A 26489-nucleotide genomic window follows, 5' to 3' on the forward strand; every position below is an offset into this window, starting at 1 on the left:
AATTACAAACTGCAAAAACGATATTTTTTGGCTACCAAAACCTATAAGATATTTGAAAGTTAGTCACATCTCTTTGTAGCGCCAATGCTGAATCTCCTATGAACTTTTAAAATTGTGTTTTCTAAAGATCAATTTTTAGCGAGATGCAACATTGATTCAATCGAAACGACAAAAACGTAGACACATACTGTTCATAGCCTTATAATATCACAAGTTACTTAGAAAGTCCTTTAGGACTTTTTTTATTATTAAGTTACTTTTTAAAAGTTAAGATTATTATTCCCAAAGAGGAATATCGTATTAACGTTACGTTTAAATATTATTGGCAACACTATTCTGTAGATGTGGTAGGGACAGTTAGAGGGATTCGAGTTAATTTTGTTTTCGAATATAAATTCTCGAACAATTAAAATACAAGTTATAAAAGTCGATAAAAAACGAAAACATTTAAAAACTCTTGACCAAATATTAATAATCAATAAAATTCACGTAAAATTTGTTATTGTGTATATGAATAACTTTTAGTTCTTGTTAACCACTAAATAAACAGTTTTAAACATTAAAAACTATTTTTAATAGATGAAAATTTAATCATCTATCTTCCTTTAATCTGTGTAAAAATATCGTGAAGATAAAAGACATTATATTATATTTAATCTACTTAGATAAAACATATTACGACACATATCTACTGTATGAACCAAAAACTGAGTGATGATCTTCATATTGCGTGCATTGAAAGAAAATCCAGCACATATGCAAAATTTATGATTGACCTCGCAGTAAATTAACACAGTTTGGTAAGTAATGTAAAAATATAGCCAAATATCCTTCAGACTATCACCAATACTCCAGTCGTCAGAGACGAAAATGCCACTAAACCTCTAAAAATGATACCAACAAGCTAATATCAAACTAAAAAACCAATTTTTGGACGCCAAAAAGATGCAAAAAAGTTTACCACTATTACCCCAGGGCTTCCCCCTAAACCCCCCCCCCCGCAGGGGGTAAAAACGTAAAAAAAATCGATTTACAGAATCTGTACACCGTAGAAACAAATTTTTTAAATAAAAAATGTAGCTGAGATAATTATGAACAAAAATTTTCATAAGCATTTTTTGTGTAGAATAAACTGTAAAACGCGAAATCAATGTTCAATAAAATTTGTATCAGCTCGACAGTAAAAATTCGATATATTTTTTTTTGTTGAGTTTATATAATATATTATATATATATATATATATATATATATATATATATATATATATATATATATATATATATATATATATATATATATATATATATATATATATAAACTCTACAGTGAAAAAATTGGTATACCACGCATCTATACAGAAAATTAACGACAATAAGCAATACATATAGCTTGAAAAAATAAGTTAAATGATATGGGGGAACTGGTGACACGATACCTACTGATGGTTAAGAAACATATCATTAATAATAACGAAATAACAATAATAAGGAGATAACGTTAATTGCAATTTACCTTTTTCAAGAGTTTTTACAAAATGTTTTTATTTTTTCGAAATACAACTATACACATTTCGCAACTTTTACACTTATGGAAGAACTGTAAGAAATATATAACTTTAATGTGAACATCTACATCATCGTACAATATTAAGTGCGATAATATTCAAAATAGAGAGGCTTAATATAATATCTGTATCAATATTAGGCCAATACTTCATTTTTGGTTGAATTTTATTTTATTACCAGTGGAGTGGTTTGAAGAACCTAACAAGCTTTAAGCAGAGTCAGTAATATTTCTTTAGAATAAGTAATATTTAGCAGCGGCTTTGTTATAACAAAGTTATTAACAAAACAATTTAAAGTAGCGTACTACTATGGGACTGGAATAATATTTCTTAATGTTATAATATTATCGTATTCTTCGTTAATTGTTTTTCTGTCATCTCAAGCTGTTATCTTATACATAGTAATTTCAAATCAGTGGCTACTGCCAAAATAAAGCCCTCCAATTTGAAAGTCGTAACAATTTAGACGCACAAACAATTAAAAAAAAACAAAAGGGGGTAGAACAAACAAATTAAAATCCATGCTAAGAGAAAAAAATATATCTAATTAAAACTGTTAAATAATTTCGTTATTCTTTAAAGAAGGCTAAGTTACTATAATTTTGTTTGGTGTCTCCTAGTGGTGTGAATATACGCTTTAGTTTTCCAAAAAAACTAAAGCTTTATAGTACGTTAAGCTTTTTTATTTAAGCTAAACTTTAATTTATTTGTTGGGATTAAGCAACACAGAAACGAAGTACCTACTTAAGGATAATACAGCTAAAATAAATTAATGTTGATGATAGCATGTTAGAAATCCCTGGTTAAGTGTTGTCGTTAAACAGGCATCATTAAATAACACTATTGTTGGTATAAATAAAATATAAACTTTATAATTCTACTCAATTCTATAAGTCCTTTCAACTAGTAGTATGCCACCAAATGTCTTTAGTTTTACAGAAGTACCGGCCTAGCAAGAATTACAAGCAAATTTATGATGCAATTCAGCCAATCACTAAAACTAATACTACGGAATGTTTTTATTGCTTTACCTAATCTTTTAATGCTTATATTTTATGTAAAGAACACAAAAAAATGTTGGAATGTCATTTTTGGCTTAGCATAGCAGAAGCTTGGCACAGTAACTCAGTAAGAACACTGAACGGCGCCATAAGTCACAACATTTAAGTCCTGTTTTTGATATTATGCTTAAACAAATAATTATTCAAATATGAATTTTATTATACATATTATTGTTTTCATATACCAAATTCTTATTTAATAACATACTAGCAATTATACTCTTATCTGAGACAAATTCATAGTTAGAGTAAATACTAAAGAGGTTTAAATCCATTAAGGTTTTATTGATGCACATTTTTAATGAGTCTGCTGATACCTTTAAAAAGTCCTAGTTAAATAAAAAATCCTTGTATCGATATAATCGATAAAAATCGATATAATATCAAAATAAAACAATAGTCTCCTTCAAGAGCAATTTACCAATCATGTTTATAGTTTTTTGATCTTGATCTTTACAGGGGTATCAAAAGGACTAATGCTATATTCTGACTGTAAAGGACAGTGTTAAACGATTCATAATTTCCATATTTTATTATGTTAATAATATAATGGTATATTATATATGTGTAGCACCAATATAATTATCTTAAAAAATAAGCATAATCAGGACTTAAAATGTTTCCTACGGCAGAAATGTTTCTAAACTAAGTATAAGTTACAATCTTAAAATTATTTTTTGTCATTATATAGATATGTGTAGCATCCACATCCTAATCAAGTAATATTCTTCATCGCTTCAATTTTTTATAATCGCGGGATTTTTCACGAACATGAAAAATGACCGAATTACATATAAATTTGTGTTGTATAGAGTGATGTCAAACAATTAAACGTGTATGACAAATTCAGGATTGAGATATGAGAAACCGGTGAACTCGGTTTGGTCCAAATTCATCATGAAGAGCTTGTCTGTCGGTGTTAAATCCGTTTTCTCTGATGTAAACTGTTTGTCAAAATTGCTGACATCTTTGCGATGTTTCTGAAACACAAGATACAAAGTATTAAATAATTATTCTTATCAAATATTCTCAACAGTCTTCTTCCAGATTAAAACGCGTCGATTATCATTGCAGGGCTTCCGAGGTCTCAGACTCCCGAGCCACCAGATACTACTACACTGATCACTAACCAATGCTTTACTGCTACTGGAAACAGAGGACGGTTCATTTATACCGTTGATGGTGATGTGGTTTGGGTAGAGGTTGGCGTGAGGGTCAGCGTAGGGAGTTGGATCGAACAGTTCTGATAGTAGCAGTAGCAGTTCTGACGATTCAAGGATGGAGGGGTCGATATTTTCTTTATGAGAGGTCTCCATGTCAAAGGTAACCGTATGCCGTTATCTCGTTTATTGAGACAATTTGGCCTATTTTCAATTTCTATGGCTTCTCGGATAATTATTGGTTTATAGAAGCGGATCGGGATATGGTTCTGGAGTTTTTAAAATCAATTTTGTGATCTGTATGAAGATGGAATTGACCTAGAGCTGAAATGGAATCGTAATTGTAAACAGAAATGGACTGTTCATAAATCCTATTTTAGATTCTACGAATTTCATAAACTCCGTGTTGTTCATTTTGAGTGTTGTCTTTGATTGATAGGATAAGAGATGAAAGTTTTTATTGGGGGATAAATATTGTCTTTACTCCTCTAGATTTAAGAATTTTGTCGATTTTACCAGTGGCACCTTTGATGTAAAGTTTTTGTATAAATAAGTCTGAGTCTTAGCTTTACATTTATTGGGAGATTGATGTCTGTTGCTTCTTTTGATATGATTTTCGCGGTAACTGTTTTAGATGAGGACTTGTTTTAAACTAGATAGCTCAGCGGTCTACATGCGTCACCACAAAGGAGTATTGATCCATAGACAAGGGTATTATTGACTGAATTAATCTGTGAAGGCGGATAATGAAAGTTAGCATGCAAGTAACGATTTGTATGGGTGAGTTTTCGATATACAGAGATTGAGATTGGTTTTTCTGCATGATATGTTAAATGAGTCCTCCTTCACAATTCACAAGAAACATAATTCATCCGCTGTACGTTATTGGTCTCAGGAGAATAAGCATTTGAGTGTGTCTGTGCGTACGCAGTATCCACAAAAGTTGAATGTTTGGACTGGAATTTTGGGAGACCATATTATTGGTCCTTTTTTCATTGAAGGCAATTTAAACGCAGTCAAATATCTCCAATAACTGCAAAATCAAATTATTTCTGCACTTCAACGTCTTCAAATTAACTTCAACGAAATTTGGTTTCAACAAGACTGTCCTGCACATAATGCAAAAGTCGTTAAAGACTATTTATCGTTAATTTTTGCTTAAAGTGTCATTAGTACAGACGCTACAATAAAATGGCCCCCTCGGTCACCTGAGTTAGCTTCTCTAGATTTTTATTTTTGGGGATGCTAAAAACAAAATTGTACAGGCATGAGTTCGAGCGAGCCACCAACTTGGAGGAACTAAAGGAAAAGATAATCTAACTTAGCCAAAACATATCGGCAGATGAACTCAACGCCATGAGGAATGCTTTGTATAATAGATTTGGTTACTGTTTGTTACAACTTGGTGGTTTGTTTGAACATTTAATTACCTAAGAATTTGGTTTAGAATTTCTAATTTTTTGGAGTTATTTTAATTTAAACAGTAGTGTTGGAATTATTTTTTATTTGATTTGATTTTTATAGAACAAATTTTATACCAATTTTATCTTTTTTTGTTTCATTATTATAGAACTAATTCTTATTTTCATAATTAATACCTCCAAAAAATCTTAACGAAAATAGTTTCAAAGATATTATTTGGAAAATACCAAATAATATCTTATTTTTAATTAAAAGACGTAAATTTTTCGTCCAGTTTAAACTTAATACAATACACCTGCTCCCTCATAATGCTTTACTAATACTGAATTACTGACCTACTGGACTGTGTTTATCTATTATGCTTTATGAAAGAATAACTTACTACCGTGATTACGCATGACATATTATCACTCCTGTTCTGTAGAGATGAGCGTTGAATCACCGAACTATTTTATTTAACCGTTTATTTGTCGTTAACGAATCTACGTTTTCTTACTGGGAAGCCAACTAGTTCTGAAGCTGAAATCTTTATTGATAATTATTCGTTAAAGGATTTATTTATTTATTTTAAATATTCAATTAAGAAGTCTTTTTCTTAGTTAAAATCATTTACCTAGTACAAGCGTAATAATTGTATTTTCAAAAAATGCACATTTGTAGAAGATGCAGCTTTTATGCTCGACTTTCTGAATTTTGCAATGATCGATTATTTTTAATATTAACACATTGGAGCCCCCGATTCACGTTTTATATAATTCAGCAAACTAAATTTTTATTTGGAGTTGGTGTTTTGTCTAACGTAAATGTGAATTTATTCTGTGAGTACTAAATATTTACTTTATTAACTAATCGTGTGTTTAACATGTCTGCGCGTAAAGATGTTAGTATTTTATGGCGTCACTTTGAGAAAGACATTAACAGTGAGAAGGCTGTATGCAAATTTTGCAAAGAAAAACTTAGTTATAAATCAACTACAACAAATTTGAAAAGCTGTTGAAAGTATTCCAGTATTTTTCTTTGATTCAAGAAAGCATGTTTGTTTATGTATTCGTTTAAATATTTTAATTTTTAGTTTTTCAACTTGTTACTTGTTTACGAAAAGCAGTTCAGTTTCATTAACGATAAAAACGTCAACGACTCACCTCTACTGTTTTTCTCGTTAGAGAACTACGAACACAGTTTGTAGTTCAACGTCTTTATTTTAGAGCTCGACGTTGCCAAATAATTTTGTAAGAAGGTTTTTAATTGTGGTTTGATATTTCAATTTATTATTTTTATTGCGAATAAGGCACAATGTGACTTTAAAATAAGCTTATTTTGATGTTTAGATTTCCAATTCGGAAATCGTACTTAAAATACGAAACATTAATAAATTTTATTTACATAAAACGATTTCCGAAGTGGAAATCAAAATGTTAAATTAAACTTATTGTAAAGAAAAATTGTGGCAAATTTAAAATAAAAAACAGTAAGCTGCCATTTAAATCAATTCGCCCAAATTTGATTATCTTAGAATGTTGTTAAAATGCTAAAAAGACAAGAGGTCAAATAAAACCAATAAGTTTGGCAATGTTGAACTTCTCCTCTTTTCTTAGTTCCACTAATGCTATTTCGTCGATATAATGGGCTGACCTAATATACCTCTCTCTTTTTAAATAGGTGTTTCTCACTCCATCTCACGTAAGCTACATACCGACCATAAAGTTTTACCTACACTGTATATATATATATATAATATATAGATAATATATATATATATATATATATATATATATATACATATATATATATATATATATATATATATATATATATATATATATATATATATATATATATATATATATATATATATATATATCTACGGCATAAAGTGGACTCCGCCCATGTTAAACTTCAGGTTCAATCGAGCTCCGTGGTCAAGTGGGTACCGATATACGGAGCTCACTTGACCATTCCATAATATTGGTTCTGTCGATTCATCAACATGTACAGTTTAATAATTTATAAAAATTTTTTGGAGCCCGTAAATACCCCTGTATCATAAATGTATATCGTTTAGTTCACGTGTATATATTATAGGGGTCGTTGAGATCTTCTTCAATGTATAATTGAACCATAGGTTTATCGGTTTAAGTAAGCTCTGAGAGTTTGGCAACTGTGCGATTATACCGTATATTTTCAACATATATCCCGAGCGGTTCATATGGGCTCCTTATTTTTATCTACTGTTCGTAGACAGTGTAATCTAATACGCATTACACTGAGTAACAGAGGATATCTCATTACCTGGTATAAATACGTACTAAGAGGTAACTGGTTCTTTAAAAACAGGTATATAGATACAAAAGGATTTGGGCTTATTATTTAATGGAATGTTCGCTTGCATAGGAAATTTTATTTTTTCTGCATTTTTAAAAATGTTGTTTTTTTTATTTAATATAATTTTATTAGTTAAATGCCGAACTCGATGTTTTTTTTTTTAATGACAGAAATTTCGTAATATATTTTGTTTACGTGAGTATGTCTTTGTACGTTTTATGTAAGCATCCGATTAATAAAAACTACTTTTATTTCATCCAATCTTCTGCGATATCTTGTATAAAGCTTTTTTATTATTTTAGTTCTGGTCTTATTTGTGTACTATATATGATATCTCGATAAAAGGTTATCTCAAAATAAATATGGTTAAGAGCTACAATAGATATTTTTGTGTTAAAATGGGTAGTAGTGTGCACAAAAAGAAAGAATTTGTCTAACAAGGTATATTCGGCAGCAGATGCATATAGTGCAAGCGTCTATGTTTTAAGGGCGGAAGGACGTGCACCTCATTTTTAGCTGACAAGCATGCGAAAAATATTATTTCTGGTCCTCAATTTACCTTTTAGTTTTAAACAATGATCTGTGACTGACCCCGTGCGATACAAATTATTTTCAAGGAATTTATAGGAAGTCTACGTTCAACAATTTCATGACATTATTGGATGTTCAGTTTTGTGAAAGCGTCTATGTTAGGGAGATTAAAGGAGCACACACGAGTTTTTCAGGGATTTTGGCTGAAAATTGATTCATAGTTTATTTTTATTGTGTAATAATAGGTGTATCGTCTATATAATAGAAGTTCTAGTATCTACCGGTATGGATCGTTCGTTTGTGTAAATGTTATACAGTTTAGGTGCCTTTATACTACCCCAAGCGAGACCGTTCTTCATCTGCTATTCTTATCATTGAGTGATACAAAAAATATTCTATTGTGTAGGCATACACAGACAATATAAGCGAGTTTATTATCTAAGGGGATATCATATAGTTTTTGGAGAAATATTCTGTAATTTAAGGTGTCGTAAGCGGCATTTAGATTGAAAAATACCACCCCTGATACCCGATATTTTTCGTACCCGTCTTTGATTTAGTATTTGTGATGTACGTGATCTTCCCTGTCTACAGCCACTTTTGTCTTTTAATTTAAGTTTTTCTTCTAATATCGGTGATATCATATTAACGATATTGTGCAAAAGTATTTTGAATAGCTGACAAAATAAAGATATTAGCCGATAGTTTTTGTGGTCGTTGGAGTGTTTGCCAGGCTTAAGCAAGGTACTTTGGCTTGTCTCTATACTTTGGGTATCTCCTAATTTGAATACAGTTGTTCATCATCTGGATAAGTCATTGTAGTGTTTTGGTCCAGATTTCGTAATAAGCTTTGTGCTCAGATCCTCAAGGTCGGTAGTTGTGTTATTTTTCATTAAATATGTAGATGGTGGATCCAAGCTCCACATCGTTAAAAGGTTCTCTCAGCTGACTGGTTTTGTCCTTTCTTACTTTCCGACAGAAATAGTATGTCTATATCTATAATGTGGTTTTCAGCAATCAGCTATATACCAAATACCCTAGGTTAGTCCCTATATGTGTTTCCTGTACTAGAAATTAGTCAGATTCGTGTTAACTCATATGTCTGATAGATTTAAGTAAAGTAAAGTTTCTTGATTTTTAGATATACCCTTAACAGTTATAGACATATGTTATTAGAATAGTTAGTCCTAAAAAGGACCAATTTGACAAAATCATATTAAAGGGGTGACTGAAGAATTAGCCGATTAATTAATTAATCATTACCCGGGGTATGACCGATTGCGGTGGTCTTATTAGTACTCCAATCTTCCTAAAGGCTCGTTCTTTAAACCCCATAAGTAATGCGTAATCTTTTTATTAAAAATTTAAATTTTACATGCCGTGTATTACTTTTTGACGATATGTCGAATCAGATTTGTATAGTAATAATTTTAGGTTCTAAAGAGCCTCTTTGTGGAAAATAAATAAGTTTGTAATATCGGTCGCAACTCATATATAGATAATAAAAAAATATACAATTAAAATAAGTGTAAATAATTTCAACTACATACATCGGCGCCACTGTTCAGGTGATGGGTTTATTACAGATATCAAAGTTTACATTTTAATTCAATGTTCTATTTACGTATCTTCAATATTAAAAAAGTAGGAAAACACATGTTTATGCTTTTATTTTTTTAAATCTATTCTGGTTTCTTTCTAGAGTTCCGTCTTTTTTGAACGACCTGTGTTCTTTTTTCAATTGGGCACTTGTCTAAAGCTATGACAAATACTCTGTCCTCTGCTATTCTACAATAATATGACATTCATTATTTTCTCTAAACACTCTGTCCTCTGCTGTTCTACATTAATATGACTGATTTATTTTATCTTTCTTGCAGCTATTTTAATGTTTATCCTGTGTATCTTCTTCTTCTTCTTCTTTTTCTTTTTATATAGACATAACTCTGTCTGTTTTTCATTGTGCTTCCAGTAAGTTGCCTTTCCATCGTTTTCGTGGTGTTCCTACTGATCGTCTTCCTATGGGTTAACCGTCTCTTGCCGTCTTTATTGTTTTATTTGTTGTCATTCGGCTTATATGATCGTTCCGTTCTACTCTTCTATTTCTTAACCAGTTCTTGATGTTCTTCACCTTGCATCTACGTCGTATATCTGTACTTCTAGCTCTGTCCCATAGTGTCTTACCATCAATTTTTCTAAGTGTTTTCATCTCTGCTGTTTCACATCCTTTTTGTCCTCTCTGTATCAGGTCTTGTTTCTGCCGCGTATGTCATTATTGGTCTGATGACTGTTTTGTAAATTCTGCCTTTCGTTTCTTTTCCGATATTTTTATTTCTTCATAATGTTTCTTTTAGGCAGCCTGAGGCTCTGTTTGCTCTATTCACTGGATCTTTCACTTCAGTTTCGAGCTTTCCCTAGCTAGATAATGTGATGCCTAGATATTTAAGCTCCAACCCTTGTTCTATTATCTGACCTTTTAGCTCCAATTAACATCTTAGTAAATTTGCGGTTGTAACCATGCATTTTGTCTCTTTTGGGGAAATTAACATGTTAAATTTTCTGGCGGTTATATGAAATTGGAGCAGCGTACGTTGTAAATCATCTTCACTTTGAAAGAGTAGTATTGCGTCGTCTGCACAGCAGATTATTATTACATTATATAATATTTGTTTTTCCTCCATTTGGTATCCTTTTTTAGTTCTTACTTTTTTATTATTTCATCCATAATCAGGTTGAATAATAGGGGACTCAGGGAATATTCCTGTCTCATCCCATTGTCAGCTTCAATAGGGTCGGTTAGTTCTTCTTCTTCTTTTACTTTGATTGTGTTGTTTTGGTATATATTCTCGATCGTTTTGATTTTTCCTTTTCATATCTCTCTTGCGTACAATAAGTGGATAACGTTTTTTAATTTGTGTATCTTCTGTATATCAGTATTTCTTCTGTGTATTAAAAGTTAAATTTTGGTTATTACTTCTTAAGATTCTCTTAACGTGTTTATTAATTGTCTTGTTTCATGTGTATCAAGATATGTGTATCATGATAGATTGTAATGCATATTTCATTTAATGTAATTAAAGTGCTCTTTGCGTTTGCCAATTACTATCTCACTTCTTCAGTGATAGGTCTTTTTTTCCTCATCAATAACCTTATCCTCGCGCGATACAGATATTTTAACCCTCTATAGCCCCGTGTGTACTCAAGGCAACAAAGGAGTTTTTGATGCAGAAAACTTTTTTAAAACAATTTCCGACTCTAAGATACCCTCTGTTAATTTCAGGCAACATTTGGTTATACATTTTAATGCACTCTATGAACCTATGACGAAACTTGGAAATGTTTAACAGTATGTCAAATGGACATGGCTGCCTTATTAGTTTGTATTTTCGATAGTGATTTATTGTTATAAATTGTGTACAATTTATATAAAAATATATACCGAGGCATTATATCAGCATTTATATATTGATTACCGTTGAAATTTGTTTATTTTATTGTGTTGTTTTAGTACTGTGATAAAAAACAGGTATGTTCCTTTGAATCCACACTGGACCATATTATTTTAAATTATTTTTTTAGGATGGATACAAAAACGTTCTACGGGAAAAGCAGTAAATATCCGAGGAATCCAAAGACTCTGACTTTGACAGTGATAATAAGAGAGTGATAATGAATTTTCCATAGGTACTCAGATATCAATCGATCCAGGATCAAATAAAATGGAAAATGAAGACGATTTGTACGAAGCAAATTTAGACCAGCTCAAATAGTTGACACTATATCTAGAAATCGCTGGGAAGAAATAGAAACTAAAATTCATTTTAATAATAACACAAATATGCTCAACAATAATGATAAGTTATACAAAATTAGACCATTCATCAACGGTCCATTTCAAAATTTCCAGAGTATTCCAATGAGTGAAAACTTGTGTATTGATGAACAAATGATACCATTCAAAGGGGCACATTCTTTAAAACAATATATGAAGAATAAACCCAAAAAATGGGGATACAAGGCATTTGTTTTGCGTGATAGCAATGGTATTGTTTATAACTGGGAATTATATACAGGAACTGTTGAACATTCTCTTTATTTACCTAATGTAGACACCAGCGGTAATGTAGTAATAAGATTGTGTGAGATAGTCGAACCAACCAAACAAATACTATAAAGTATATTTTGACAACTGGTTTAATAGCATTCAGTTGCAGATTGAAATGGAAAAACGTGGACTGCAATGTTTGGGAACTGTTCGTCCAAACAGACTGCCTAATTGCCATTTTTCTGATGACAAGAATATGAAGAAACAGGGTAGAGGTACTGTAGAAGAAAAGCACGCTACAGTAGATGGCATAAGACTACCAGCGTTAAAGTGGTACGATAATAAACCGGTTCATTTGCTTAGTACATTTGTTGGTTCTGAGCCTACTTCGTTAGTCAAGAGGTGGATAAGAAACAAAAATCAAGAATTATTGTATGCTGTCCAAATTCAGTGCAATTTTATAATAAATTTATGAGAGGTGTCGATCTTATGGATTCACTAATTGCTCTTTACCGAACAGACATAAAATATAAAAAGTGGTATCTAAAAATATTTTTTCACCTTCTGGATTTAGCTGTTGTTAACAGCTGGTTGTTATATCGTCGTGATTGCGATTACTTTGAAAGAAAAATCAGTTGCCTTTGTTACAGTTTAAGTCCCACTTATATAGCGTACTGTTAGCAAGAACTGACCAGATCAAAAACAAAGGACGTCCCAGGCTCAGTGAAATTGAGAACGAAATTGTAAAAAAACGGAAGAGAGGACCTACTGCTATTGTACCACCGAAGGAAGTTAGGCTTGACCAAACCTTTGACTGGCCCGTATTTTCAAAAAAAAGGGAAGATGCAAAAAACCAGGATGCTGTAATACTTCTAAAGTAATGTGCGATAAATGTAAAATTGCTTTATCTTTTACAACTACAAATATTTGTTTTTTTGATTGGCATAATAAATAAGTATATAACTTCATTCGTTAGTTTTTGCTGCCCACAGTTGCCTGGGGGCAATACTCCCAAAACTCTCCCCAAACAAAATTTAAAAAATCTAAAAAAAATACTAGTTGTAAATGGATGGATATTTGAGCACATATAAGTTTACATTAGTTTATTTTTATATTTAAGTATTAAGTTTATATTAAGTTTACAAAAAAAGTAGGGGCAATAGAGGGCTAAGATATTTATATTTCACTATATGCTCTATCATTTGGTTTTCATTTCAAATTAGCACCTATGACGAAATTTATAATATCTAAGATCTAGTGCTTTCATATGAAACTGGAATAAAACACTTGGTAGATAATATTTATTCGTTTTGAGTACACTTTTTTTAGAACCTAGTATATAAAAGAATAAATATTTGTCTGTTCAGTGTTTTCCAAGTCTGTAAAACATAAACAGGCTTAAATATTAGATTATACATTTATTAAGAATGTTCAATTTCTAAATTGAAGATTTTGTATTTAAAAATTTACATTTACGTTTTTACATTTTATTTGACGTTTTAACCTTTTAATCGGAGTTCATTTTTCGAAAAACTATAAAATTGTGAGAACAAATTGCTATGTAAAAGTACAAGGCACTATTCTCATGCTGTGAGCTTTGCTGCTCTGTTACTTTTATAACGCTTAAACTATTTTTAATTTATTGTCAATATTTTTGAGGCGGGTTTCCTTAAATGACCATTTTTAAGGTTAGTACGTTTGATTAAATGAAATTGACATTAATTTGATAGTTTCCATTTTATTAGTACTGATGGTATATGACTAGCATCTGTTGGTTCTATATATCAATTTGAAAGTAAGAGCACTCTCTTGTTAGTAATTTCAGTGTAAATTGTGACGAAACCAGAAATAACCCATAATATTCTCCCCGTGTGATCTTAGTATTTCCGTTGATTGAATAGTATAGGGTATCCAATATTTTAATCAACGGTATGTCAGAGTTTTATTAATTTTTATATATATTTGCAAAATGAAGAAGAAAGTTCAGTACAGGCAGTTAAACCGCTGATCTGTCAATTTAGAAGTAAGAGCAAGTACCAACTTGCTGAAAAGCATACCATACACAAAACGGGTAATAAAATGTACTGCACAAACTATAGCGATATAAGCTATATATAAGCTATATATCTATTAATTATTAGGATATACAGTATTTTTTCTGATACACCTGGAACGATTGAGTGAATAGGTGAACTATCAAATAGGAGACTATTAGTGTGGAATTAGGAACACTAATAAATCGTTGATCAATTATTCACTATTAGGCAGTTAATGAGAAATGTTGGGAATACAAAAAAAAACATTAAACTAGTAATTTATAGATTTTAAACAAGCACTGATATAATCATAAGAATAAAACTATGAAATACCATGGCAGAACTAGGCTTAAATAATAAACTACTTAATTTAACAAGGACTAATATACAAGTAAAGACTTCAAGGTAAACTGTCGACTTATTTTCAAATGTACTGCAAAGTTATTTAAAAAATGTGACCGAATTAGCGTAACACCTGTTTTGAAAACTAAATATTATGAGACGAATTGGGGATATTATATTACACAAACTAAACCGCTTGCCTACAAAAAATATTAGGAAAATACGATACGGTGAGAAAGACTAATGACTTTACAGCTAATTGCCACATAAGTATCAATGTAACTATAGCTCACAAAATGGGTTCAATTACATTGCAATTTTTAAATTTTTCGTGATAAAATGAAGTGATTGATTGTTGTTTTGAAAAGGTAAGTTGTTTTTTATTTTTGTATTCCTATCATCTGATATTGTAATATCAACAACATTTTTCATAATATATTCTAAAATAACGAAATTACTAATAACGAACAAAAGTTTTATTAATTTCTTGTTAATATAATTATGTAAAAATTCTTTCTTTCTTTCTTTCTTTCTCCCCTTCCTTTTACCCTAATAGGGTGTCGGATTTGGGCTAGCTATTTTAATTTCCATTTACCCACCTCTTCCATTCTTTTCTGTTTCCTGCCATTATTTTCAGTTCCTCGAGTGATTTTTGTTTAAGTTTTCCCGCCTCTACTACTTGCTGTATCCATTTTTTTCTTGGTCTGCCTCTTTTTCTTTTTCCGATGTTTTTTGCTTCATAAATTTTTCTTGTTATTCTATTGGATTGCATCCTCATCATATGCCCATACCAGTTCATTTGTCTCTTTGCTATTTTGTTCATTATCGGTTCCTGGTTTGCCATTCTCCTAATAGTCTCGTTGCTTAATCTATCCCATTTTGTCTTTCCAACTATCCTTCTTAGATGTCTCATCTCCATTGCGTTTATCCTGCTCTTATGTTTTTCCAGAATTGTCCAGTTTTCACTTGCATAGAGCACAGTCGGTATCACTATTGTGTTATATATTTTTATTCTTGTTTCTCGTGCAAGTTCTCTTTTTCCCATTATTGGGGCTAACGCATAATATAACTTGTTCGATTTCTTTGCTCTATTTGTTATTTCCCAGTCTATTTTTCCATCATTAGTTATTATACTTCCCAGGTATTCGTAAGTTGTTACTATTTCCAATTCTGAGTTTTTACATTTTATCTTTATTTGATTATCTTCCTTATCTCCTTTGCCGCTGATTATCATTATCTTACTTTTTTCCTCGTTTATCTCCATTTTAAGTTCTTCTATTTGTTCTACCCATATATCCATTAGTTTCTGCATTTTATTCTCGGAATCTGCTATTAGTACTATGTCGTCTGCATACAATAAGGACTCTATTGTTACCGGTTGTAATCTGCGGTAACCTATTATTGTCTGTAGTTGATTAGTTCTGACTCTAGTGTTTCTTATCAATTCGTTCATTACTATTATGAATAGCAAAGGGCTGAGACTATCTCCTTGTTTAATACCTCTCTTCCAATTAAATGCTTCCGATCTTTCCCTGTTATTTGTACCCTTCCTTTTACCTCTTTGTAAGTACTTTCTATAATTTTTATCAATGCATTAGGTACGTTAATTTTCCTCAAGCATTTCCCTATAATATGTCTTTCTATCGTGTCAAATGCTGCTCTTAGGTCTATGAATGCTAATACTAGTTTTTTCCCCGTATCTATGCTTCTTTCTATTAGGTTTCTAATGATATATATGTTGTCATTTGTCTGTCTTCCCGGTCTAAATGCCATTTGTTCGTCTCCCAATACCATTACTACTTCTTGTCTTAGTCTCTTCTCTATTATTTTCGTATATATTTTAAAGCACACCGATGACAGGCATATTGCCCTATAGTTGTCGCAGTTTACATGTTCTTCTTTTTTGTATATTGGCACGATGATATTGTTCTGCCAGTCTTTAGGGATTGTTTGTTATTCCCACGCCTCTTTATATATTTTCCATAGCCAGTTTATTCCTTCTTCTCCCATGTATTTTACCATTTCCGGTTCAATTTCATCATCTCCACCTGCCTTGCCTATTTTTATATTTGATAATCCTTCTATTACTTCTTCTCTACTTATTTGCTCTGGCTCTGTGTTTTCTTCGCCTTCATTGATTATATTGTCTTCCTTTATCACTTCGGTATCAATTTTATTTAGGCTAACCGCTACTGTTTTTATCTTCAGCGTTTCTTCTTAATCTACATTAATGTTATATTACAATTCTTTCTGGAACGAGCTATAATTTTTCTCAAATAACCATTTTGTGTGGTTTAGTCGCCTTAAGGTTTACCATACTTTGTCAGATGCTCTTTAAAGTCCCTTTTAATATTAATATCGTTTGAGAAATTTTTCCCAGATACTTATATTTCGTTTTGATTTTTAATCTTCTTTTAATGTTAGTTTAAATGGTCTAGTAGTGTGTTCGTACAGTTCAGTTATAAGCAAAATTAGGTGTTGTTGTACACTTAATTCTTTTAGTACAGTCATAAGTGTATCCATTTGACTCTGTGGAACGCTTTACGATAGTCTATAAAACAAATCCATAGTGGGATATTTAATTCCCTAGACGTTATACTTATCTTGGACTTATTATAATAGTTTTAAAATTAAATGTTTAGTAAAAATCTCTACGCGACTTTAATGCATTAAATATTTTAATTAAAAATCGACATATCTATTGAAATTAGACAGTAAAAAAGTATGTTACTAAAGATTGATTTATAAATTATTGTAGTTTAAATTCAACTACGCTATGAAACAAATATTGCATGTCATAAACTGCAGTAATCCAAAAATTATAAAGATCTCCCTGTTGTTTGAGTTTTCTTTAATTAATAGGGTAACAAACATTATAATCCTACCGAAGGGGCCTCTAATTTCATAAACTGTTACACGATTACTCTATCCGATCTACGTACATTTATGAACTAAATGTTTTAGTGACAATGCCTTTTAATAAAAAATACTAATTAATAAAAATGGAAACTTAACATTTCCAAGTTTATAATAGACACTTTCTTATGTTTAAAAATATATAAAATAAGTAATATAAATTACCGCCATGTTTATTAAAACTAAACAGTAAAATAAAGTTATGTGTCAGTTAACAATTTATATTTAACTACATTAGCCAAATAATCCTGAAATTCCTTCATGACTAAACTGATGGATATTTAAATAAATTTCAAGTGTTAAAATGTACCTGCTGTAAAATTTGAAAATCTACTACTAATACAATTATTGGCAACATCTCAGGAGTTTAGAAATGTACGCAACATGGTAAATACGGATCCCAAAAATGGTTTATCCTATTGTGGAGTCCACTTAATGCTACATGTTGGTCGGAGTCTACATAAAGCGCTACTTAGATAATAATATACACGGTGTATATTCTACTGGAGTTAGTATAATACCGTTTTAGAACGGAGCTTACATTAACCGTTAGATGTATATATATATATATATTGACGGTCGTACTCCTTTTCTCGATATATATATATATATATATTTATATATATATATATGTATACATACATATATATATATATATATATATATATATATATATATATATATATATATATATATATATATATATATATATATACAGTACCCCGATTTCAACTGTGCCATAACCCAAAAAAAAAAATGGAAAAACTGTTTTTGGGCCTAATAAGTTTTATGCGTTGCCTTCATTATGGAATAATGTCATACAATTTAGAAGCTGTAAAGTGACCCTGTATCATTATTACCATTTCCGGTTTTAGCGCTCTCGGAATTGGTAAGCGCCCCACAAGGTAATTTGCGTTACGTAGAAGCCAAGAGTGGATATTTGGTCAGTACTGATTATTTTTATATATTGCTCTACATGTAGGTAATGCATTTGTTAGCCAAAAAAAATGCTGAAGTTATAAATACTTCTCTAGTGCCATAACCTATGATACGGCCGTAATGCAAAATTGAAATTGTATGTGTGGGACACCCAACTTTGATGTCGCCCTAACCTGTGATATGGCTGTAACGCGTAATTGATTGGAAATAGACTTCCGACGGTAAAGCATTTAAAAAGTTTTATCCTATGTAATAAGGCGTTATTGTAGGATGACTATGCGACATTTGCGCTTTTCATTACTGCTCTATTGTGAGTCGTTAATTCAAATGTGTTAAAGCGTCTTTTTTTAAATCTTGAAATAGATTTATATCTTGAAACAGATTAATAGCCATATAGTTTGGAATTAGCCCTTAGTCGTTCGTGGGCAGAATTTTATTTTGATACGTTGTATTATCATATTCCTGTATATATGGGCTACAATGTGCATAAATATATTCAATAAATATAATTAAGATTTTCCTTCTTATTCCTTAAGCACAATGAATACCAATTCAAGAGCCTCCTTGGTGTTACTCCTGATTCATGGCAAATCCCTGCAATATGAAGTAGCAAACGAAGGTAGGCGATTAGCTTCACCTTTATTTAATTTAAACAACGTCAGGAATCGAAGCTAATTATTCTGTAACTAAGAGATCAAAAGTGATGATTCTGTAACTTTCGAAATTGAAGTTGATGGCACTGGTTATAGTGAATGCATAGAAGACGTGAGAGGTAAGTGCATACCTAAGGACTAATAACCAGAGACTTTTAGAAACCATAATATCAGATGTACAATTTAAGGTTAACTTCGACATTTTTTGTTTTGCAGGCATAAGAGAGTACTGTTTCACAATCCTGAAACGGTATCTGCTTAAACTTATTTCACCGGGGAGAACTATCCTAAGGTTGATGCAATAATAGAATCTGACAAGGCTGGTATAATAAGAAAGAGCCATTAATTAGAGTTTGCTGCGACCAATGCCATTGCAAAATACTGTGAAACTGAACACCTATTAAGACTGATAATATGATCAAGAAGACTGATGTCATCGTGGGAATACATGCTGAGACTGAAACAATCGTGGAAAGCTATAAAATGGAATTGTATAGACTAAAACCTCTGGGGCCTTTTTAAAATATTGCCTTTAAACTAAAAAACTTGATAAATTCTTATATCTGAATAGTAATTGAAAGTAGAAACATAACAAGGTCAATTCAAAGTCATATACCTTGCTATTTAGCTAGTTTACTATTAAGATGTAAGTATTTACCACATTTTTAGTTTAAGTCAAAATTTTACCTCCTTGATTTAATTATCTTAACATGGTAATACTTCCTTTTAAGTTTTCACTGTCTGATAAGACCAAAAGCGGTTTGAAATTTATAATTCTTCTTGATAATTTAATTTTTGGGATGTTTCCTGCTATTATTTAAAACTAATATTCTCGTTTAGCAACCTAAGGGGGTAAGGGGATGATTTGGATGTCGCAGAGAAAAGCTGTTTAGAGCAGAAGTCAACAAGGCTAACATACCATGCAAGTTTCCATCATCAAGAAAAGTAAAAGAATACCATATATTTATTTAAATATTGTATTTTTGCTAATTTTATATATTTTCCGCTTTCTTTTTTATAAGACTGTATCTCCTGTGAAAATTACATGTCCCGGAGATACATTTGTTAAAATAATAAAATAAAATAATTTTTATAACTTACTATTTTCGGTTTGAAGGGAGGTTGCACTTCCCTATTTTCAATTTTCTCCCAATCGATTCGCCTAAAAAATGCATGAATGCGTACGTCTTCCTCTCCTTTTGGACCACAACCCAATCTTTTGTTAGGAAATTTTGTTAAGAACTAAAATAAAGAGAATACGATTTATAACCACTTGTTTTTATTGACTTGTATATTGTAATATACCAAATAAATTAATAATATATGACTATTTAAAAACTAATATTATGATTACATCTTTAGACTCAGATATATTAATAGCTTCTGATAAACTTCAAAATTATGATAATTTATAAATAAAATGCAAAAATGAAAAATTAACGCAGTTATATATTTATATATTATATAATTGTTGTTTTATTTGCGTATATCTCTTCCTGTATTCTTGCAATATTTCTTGCTGTCTTTCATTTTGTGTTCTGTATGTGAACCACAATATTGAATGTTTATATTTTTACCTTACGCTTAATACAGCTCTTTTCATTTTCTTTTAATGCAAATATTTGAATGATGTTGAATGTCAAAAAGGGTAAAAAGAGATTTTCTAATTTTTATTTGGATACAAAACTATTTGTTTCTTAAAATTTAATGAAGACGACTACGGCAAGAAATAGGGACAAGCGAAAAACATCCAAAACCCAGTTCAGAATTACTACTTGGAATGTCAGATCGCGCAACTTAAGTGACCAAGAAATAACCCAAGTGTTGAAAGAGAAAGAAATAGACATTTGTGCTCTACAGAAAACAAACAAGGTCAATTAAAATTAGGTGAATACATACTAATCTACATTAGTATACATATAAAGTGTTGTCCAACGTATTGTACAAAAGACTCCTCCCCTACGCCGAACAAATAGTGGGAGGATATCAGTGCGGTTTCCGTCCTAATAAATCAACAACGGACCAGATATTTACAGTGAGGCAGATTCTTGAAAAAACCCTAGAGTTCGGCGTCGACACCCACCACATATTTGTTGACTTCAGAGCCGCATACGACTCCGTTAATAGAAATAAACTTTAACTTGCTATGGTAGAATTTCGCATTCCGTTTGATCTTGTCCGGTTAACTGAACTTACACTCACAGGTGCAGAGAGCATGGTAAAAATCCAAAACGATCTCTCAAGACCCTTCCATTGCAAAAATGGACTAAGACAGGGTTATGGACTATCGTGTCTCTTATTTAACCTGGCATTAGAAAAAATAATTCGAGAGTCGCAGATTACTACGAATGGTACTATCTTAAACAAATCAGTACAAATTGTCGGATACGCAGATGACATAGACATCATAGGTAGGTCCACAGAATCTCTGACTGAAGCATTTCGGTCGTTAAGAGCATCTGCACACAGAACGGGACTAAATGTAAATGTTCAAAAGACCAAATATATATGTGTTGCACTAGGTCAAGCAACCCGACACCTACACGAATAATAATTGATGACCTAGAACTGGAAGGTGTTGACACCTTCATATACTTAGGGTCGCTGCTAACTAAAGATAACAACGTCAGTGAAGAAATCAAGAGAAGAATAGTGCTCGCCAATAAGTGTTACTATGGCTTAAGAAGACAGATGGCCTCAAAAATGCCTAGAAAAATTAAACTGACTGTATACAAAACACTAATAAGACCAGTGCTAACAGATGGTTCAGAAACTTGGACACTAACACAGAATTACCAAGAATTGCTCAAACGTTTTGAGCGAAAAATACTAAGACGAATATATGGAGGCATAAAAGAACAAGGTTTGTGGCGCAGGTGTTACAATTTTGAGTTGTATAGAAGATTTAGAGAACCTGACGGTGTCAAATTCATTAAGGTAGCACGCCTCAGATGGATAGGTCATGTAATCAGACGAGAGGAAGATGCCATAGTCAGAAAAGTTTTTGACCGAAGAGGGCCGATCGGACAACGAAGAAGAGGAAAACCGAGACTTAGGTACCAAGACAACCTAGAAAATGATTTGAAGTCTATCGGAATTAGAGCATGGAGAAGAGTTGCCAGAGACAGGGACGAATGGAGGATTGTTCTGAAGAAGGCTTTGGCTCATAAAGAGCTGTAACGCCACTGATGATGATGATGACATACTAATCTACAGTGGAGTAGCAAAAGAAAACAGGGCCAAAGAAGGTGTAGCCTTACTAATACACCAAAGGTACCAAAATCACATCAAGGAGTGTCAATACATATCAGAAAGAATAGTAACAGCAAAGATAAAAATGGAGAAGGAAGACCTGAACATCATCGGAGTATACGGCCCAGAAAATAACAAGCCTCAAACAACAAGGGAAGCGTTTTATGACTAATTACAACAAGTAGTAGATTAAATCAGAGGAATGATAATAATATTGGGGGATTTTAATCCTCGAATAGGCAATCAAGTAATACCCGGCATTAAACAAAAACATAAATAGAATGTTAAAAACGAAAATGGAGAACTGATGATCAACTTTTGCACGAATACCGACCTAAGAATAAACAACACATTTTTTGACCACAAAGACCAACACAAATATACATCCATCGAAAATAATGTAAGATGCCTTAACTCATCAGATGTAGGTAGCGACCATAGCCTAGTATTATGTAAAATAAGAATCATCATGAAATACTGAGCGGCGCCAACACAAACAATAATCAAAGTCGAAGGACTAAATACGAAATCCACGGAATACTTATACAGGAAAAGAATATCAGAAAAGATCTCTGGGAATGAAATATTAGAAAACGATAACATCGAGGAAAGCTGGGAAAACTCAAGATAACATAATTAACGCAGCAACAGAATTACTAGGAGACAGAAAAGAAACGAACACTAAGATATCAAAAAAGAAAACACCATGGTTTAGAGAGGAAGTGAAGACACAAAGTGAAGAAAAGAAGCAAGCCTTTTTACAATACAGAACACAACAAACAAAACAGGCATACAACCACTATAAACGAATAAGAAATGAAACGAATACTTTAGTTAGACAAATAAAAAAGGAACACTGGCAAAGTTTCTCAAAACAGATGGAACACGACTTCTACAGAACACAAAAAGAAATATGGAGAATGATTAGAGGACAAAGAAATGAGATGAACGAACTAATAAAAACAAAACACATTCACAAAGAAACATGGGTAGACTACTTTCGATCCCTATTTGCTAAAGGTGACGATAATGAACCACCAACACCAGAGGTGATGACAAACGAAGAAAAAAATATTGGTGAAGAGGTAAAGGAATCATTAAGAAAATTAAAAAAAGAAAATCGCCAGGAGAGAACAGAATACCGAACGAACTCCTAAAGTACGGAGGACCAGATCTGACAGACCAAACAACTATTAAAACTAATTAAAAAAATAACAGAACAAAACAGAATTCCTCACAAATGGAGATCAAGCATCCTAATACTTCTTTTTTTTTAATTTATTAAACACAAAACTTAAATTAACAACCAAAGTGATAAATAAACTAAATGAAATTATAACACTAGCAGAAGAACAACAGGGTATTAGGTCGGGAAGTGGACCTTACGAAGGCTCTTGACCGGGTCAAATTAAAAGACGTTATCCATTTACTGTATGCAAGAGATATACGTCTAGGAATAATCAAAACGATTGAAAATATTTACCAAAACAACACAATAAAAGTAAAAGCAGAAGAAGAAATAACCAATACTACTGAAGCTGGCAATGAGGTCAGACAGGGAGATTCCCTAAGTCCTCTATTGTTCAACCTAATTATGGATGAAATAATAAAAAAAGTAAGAACTAAAAAAAGGTACCAAATGGAAGAAAAACACCTTTAAATAATGTTCTATGCAGACGATGCAATAGTACTATCTCAAAGTAAAGATGATTTACAACGTACACTGCACCAATTTAATATAACCGTCAGAAAATTTAATATGATTATTTCTCCAAAAAAGACAAAATGCATAACTACAACAGAAAATTTACTGAGAAGTAAATTGAAGCTGGAAGGTCAGATAATAGAACAAGTGATGGAGTTTTAATATCTAGAAATCACATTATCTAGATACGGAAAGCTTAAAACTGAAGTGGAAGATCAAGTGAATAGAGCAAACAGAGCCGCAGGCTGCCCAAATGAAACAATATGGAGAAATAAAAATATCGGGAAAGAAACGAAAGACAGAATTTACAAAACAGTCATCAGACCAATAACGACGTACGTGGCAAAAACAAGACCTGACACAAAGAGAACAAAAAGAATGTTAGAAACAGCAGAGATAAAACAACTTACAAAAATTGATGGTAAGACACTATGGGACAGAGCTAGAAGTACAGATATACGGCGTATATGCAAGGTGGAGAACATAAAAAAATGGGTAAGAAATAGAAGACTAGAATGAAACGACCATATAAGCAGAATGACAACAAATAGAGTAGTAAAGGCGGCAAGAGACGTTTCCCCAATAGGAAGACGATCAGTAGGAAGACCACGAAAACGATGAAACGACAACTTACTGGAGTCACATAGAAAAACAGATAGTCATGTCTATATAAAAAAAGAAGAAGAAGTTTAATGTTTTAAATAGTTGGATATAAACTCAAAGTTTAATGTTTAAATTTTCAGCCCAATAAAGACACCTCATCTTTATAGGCTATTAGTAGCTGTTCCTTCAACTATGTAAAATTATTTATCAACTAGGTACATATAGATATATTGGTATTTTCAAATTTATTATCTACATATTTTGATCTTGTACTTCTTCAGATCTATCTTTCAATTCAGGTATCACGCCTTGTAGTTTTTCTATGTATTTCATTATCTGCCATATGAGGGGTTTTAATCTTTTGCCAGCTGGTAGCGTATTTTATATATTATCCAATAGATTAGTATATCTTAAATCTATTCTGTAATTCTGGGGAGTCCTCACTAGTTTTCAAGTTTACAGCTGTGTTGTAATCCACAAATATAATGTATACTTTTATATTTTATTTCTACTGTTTTATCTACCATTCTTTAGTGTCTGAATTTAATTTTTTGTACTTTTTTTACCAAAATCTTCTTGTTATGTACTCTGGTGTAATTCAAATTTATTTGTCTGTACGTTTCGGTGGTTTATCTTCTATGCAAGAGAACTGTTAAGGTGTTACTGACAGAAATGTGGTTCTTTAGCTGTTTTAATAATTTTTTTTAATTCTTATTTTAGTAGATGATTCTGGCTTCGCAGCCTTGAGACTGTGCAGTTTTAAGACTGGAACGTTTCTAACGTTTTTCGCGCTTTTAAAACTTCAAAGCTTCTAATATTTACAAACTTTCAGTGAAAAATGTTCAGAATAGAGTCTGGTGTCTTATGCTATGTCTTGACTTAAAATTTGCTTAATGAAATGTTATGAAGTATTCTATTAGAAAATCCTTGAAATACTCGGTTTAAAGAATACTAAATAGACTGTGATTACAGTTAACTTATTATTCCGAGTAGGTTGTAAATTAAAATATATATATAGGAAAATGGTTGCGTTTCGATTTAATTTGAGTTTCTTACCACTCCCTAACACGTGTTTCTGGGTCTACCCGTCATCAGAGGGAGTTTGTAAGAAAACTCAAACCAAACCAAAACGCACCGACTACTCTGGCAATTATAGAAAAAATAATTACCAGAGTATGCTACTAGAGACATCTAGTGATGAAAGATGAAGTTAAATGTGTCGATAGCAATTAAAGTAAATTGTATACTCACGCTTAATCAAGCCATTAAGAGCGATGGTGGGAATATTTATATTCCACTATGCATCAACAATTTACCCATATAAATTACCATCTTTCTTGTACTCGTTGCGTCGAGTAAGGACGATAAATATACGAAAATGGTTGCGTTTCGATTTAATTTGAGTTTCAAATGGTAGACCCAGAAACACGTGTTAGGGAGTGGTAAGAAACTCAAATTAAATGGAAACGCAACCATTTTCGTATATTTATCGTCCTTACTCGACGCAATGAGTACAAGAAAGATGGTAATTTATATGGGTAAATTGTTGATGCATAGTGGAATATAAATATTCCCAGCATCGCTCTTAATGGCTTGATTAAGCGTGAGTATACAATTTACTTTAATTGCTATCGACACATTTAACTTCATCTTTAAAATATATATACATTTATGAAACATTATATATATATATATATATATATATATATATATATATATATATATATGTATATATATATATATATATATATATATATATATATATATATATATATATATATATATATTAGAAGTGATTATTTCGACCAAAAAATAATTTATAAATACGTTCAAATTATCGGGTAAAGTGGTCTGTAATAAAAATCTTTCTTTTTTTCTAAATTACTCAATATTTCGCCATTTATTTAAAAGCTTCCTCAGGAGTAAACTAAAAACAA

The 26489-nt window shown here is 31.5% G+C and overlaps 1 protein-coding gene across 1 annotated transcript in view; it reads right to left on the reverse strand.

Annotated features, from left to right (window-relative positions):
• Positions 1 to 1327: 1327 nt before the first annotated feature.
• Positions 1328 to 26489, reverse strand: part of LOC140450179 (protein kinase C, brain isozyme-like) — a 651237-nt gene continuing 626075 nt past the window's right edge. Inside the window, exons 13-14 of the mRNA XM_072543635.1 lie at positions 20094 to 20234; positions 1328 to 3606 (exon numbers count right to left, since the gene is read on the reverse strand). Of these exons, the coding sequence (XP_072399736.1) occupies positions 3454 to 3606; positions 20094 to 20234 (294 nt within the window). The 3' untranslated portion in view covers positions 1328 to 3453. The remainder of the gene's footprint in view (positions 3607 to 20093; positions 20235 to 26489) is intronic.

This window comes from Diabrotica undecimpunctata, chromosome 9 (assembly GCF_040954645.1).
Source record: "Diabrotica undecimpunctata isolate CICGRU chromosome 9, icDiaUnde3, whole genome shotgun sequence".
Classification (NCBI taxonomy): domain Eukaryota; kingdom Metazoa; phylum Arthropoda; class Insecta; order Coleoptera; family Chrysomelidae; genus Diabrotica; species Diabrotica undecimpunctata.